The sequence below is a fragment of the Perkinsus marinus genome (assembly GCF_000006405.1).
Source record: "Perkinsus marinus ATCC 50983 genomic scaffold scf_1104296941610, whole genome shotgun sequence".
In the NCBI taxonomy this organism is placed as follows: Eukaryota; Perkinsozoa; order Perkinsida; family Perkinsidae; genus Perkinsus; species Perkinsus marinus.
Genome location: NW_003212456.1, coordinates 1 through 1,048, shown reverse-complemented (window position 1 = coordinate 1,048; position 1,048 = coordinate 1). Strand labels below are relative to the sequence as shown.

The 1,048-nt window shown below is 53.2% G+C and overlaps 1 protein-coding gene across 1 annotated transcript; it reads right to left on the bottom strand.

The window, feature by feature from the left end:
- Window positions 1-103: 103 nt before the first annotated feature.
- On the bottom strand, window positions 104-811 carry Pmar_PMAR016325 (hypothetical protein; the record flags this gene model as incomplete). The annotated part of the gene is made up of 1 exon (XM_002781751.1): window positions 104-811. The coding sequence occupies one exon, from the start codon at window positions 809-811 to the stop codon at window positions 104-106; it is 708 nt and encodes a 235-aa protein (XP_002781797.1).
- Window positions 812-1,048: the final 237 nt, after the last annotated feature.

Genomic DNA, 1,048 nt, shown 5'->3' with positions numbered 1-1,048 from the left:
CCTTTCGATGTGAGGCGTTGAACATTAATCTCACTGTCGCTGACGAGACGATTTCCTCACTACCGGGTCATCCTGTAAGAGACGTCGATGACTTTCCGGGCTTCTACCAACGCATAGAGCTCAAGCCGTGGTATACTCCAGCTTTCATGCCGGCGTCATGCAGACCTCCACGCGCATAGAGTCTAGTACCCTGGCAGTCAGTCACCGTGCAAGCCCAACCGACCAGTGAAGCGTCGCATGCAACCACGAGAGTCTCGCCCTCTACGAATCGAGGAGTTGCTCGAGCCGTTTCATACGTATCATGTAACGCCCGAGCCCTGTTCACAAGCTCAGCTGGGAAAGGATCATCGAGTGAGATGCCCGAACGAACAGCTGTACGCAGCAACTGCCTACCTGCCATGGCTTCCTCAAGCCTCAACCCCATCGGGTCAAAGTGAGAGTTCAACCAGGAGATATATTTACGCAGTGTTAGACTCGATGATCGGCCTTTGTCACTTCCTGCATGACCGAGATCAGGGACCGCCGCCAGTGATAAGGAGTCCGTCTGCGGGTTCCACAAGACCCCAAACAGCGCCCCGGCTTTGTCGTCTTCATTATCCACGCCGTTCACCCAATTCTGTATCCTCTTAGGTCGCTGCTCAGAGAAGCCATTCTTAGTGATCGTGGTGTTCACTCCCTCGGCAAGGAGGTCTCTGTCGTTTACAGAACTAGCTCCTTGTGCAATATCATCCATAAAGGACCGAACGCAGTACGATGCCAATAGCAGAGTAGGAGCAACGTGATCATCAAACTCTTTGAGAGTGACCTGCATTGACGTTTGCAGCATAGAAGGCGAAGCGGGAAGTCCCATGCCCGCTCGGAGCAGTATGTACCATTGCCCAGCCCAGTAGTAACCTTGAGCACCACAGTCGGTGCTGACAATAGAGAGTGAATAGAAGGCCTCCTCTAGATCCGCTAGCGTGAAGAAAGCATAGCGGCGGAGTACCAACAACGGACTGACCACGGACCGATCATATATCACTCCGGCTGAAACGAACCCTCGCAAAGT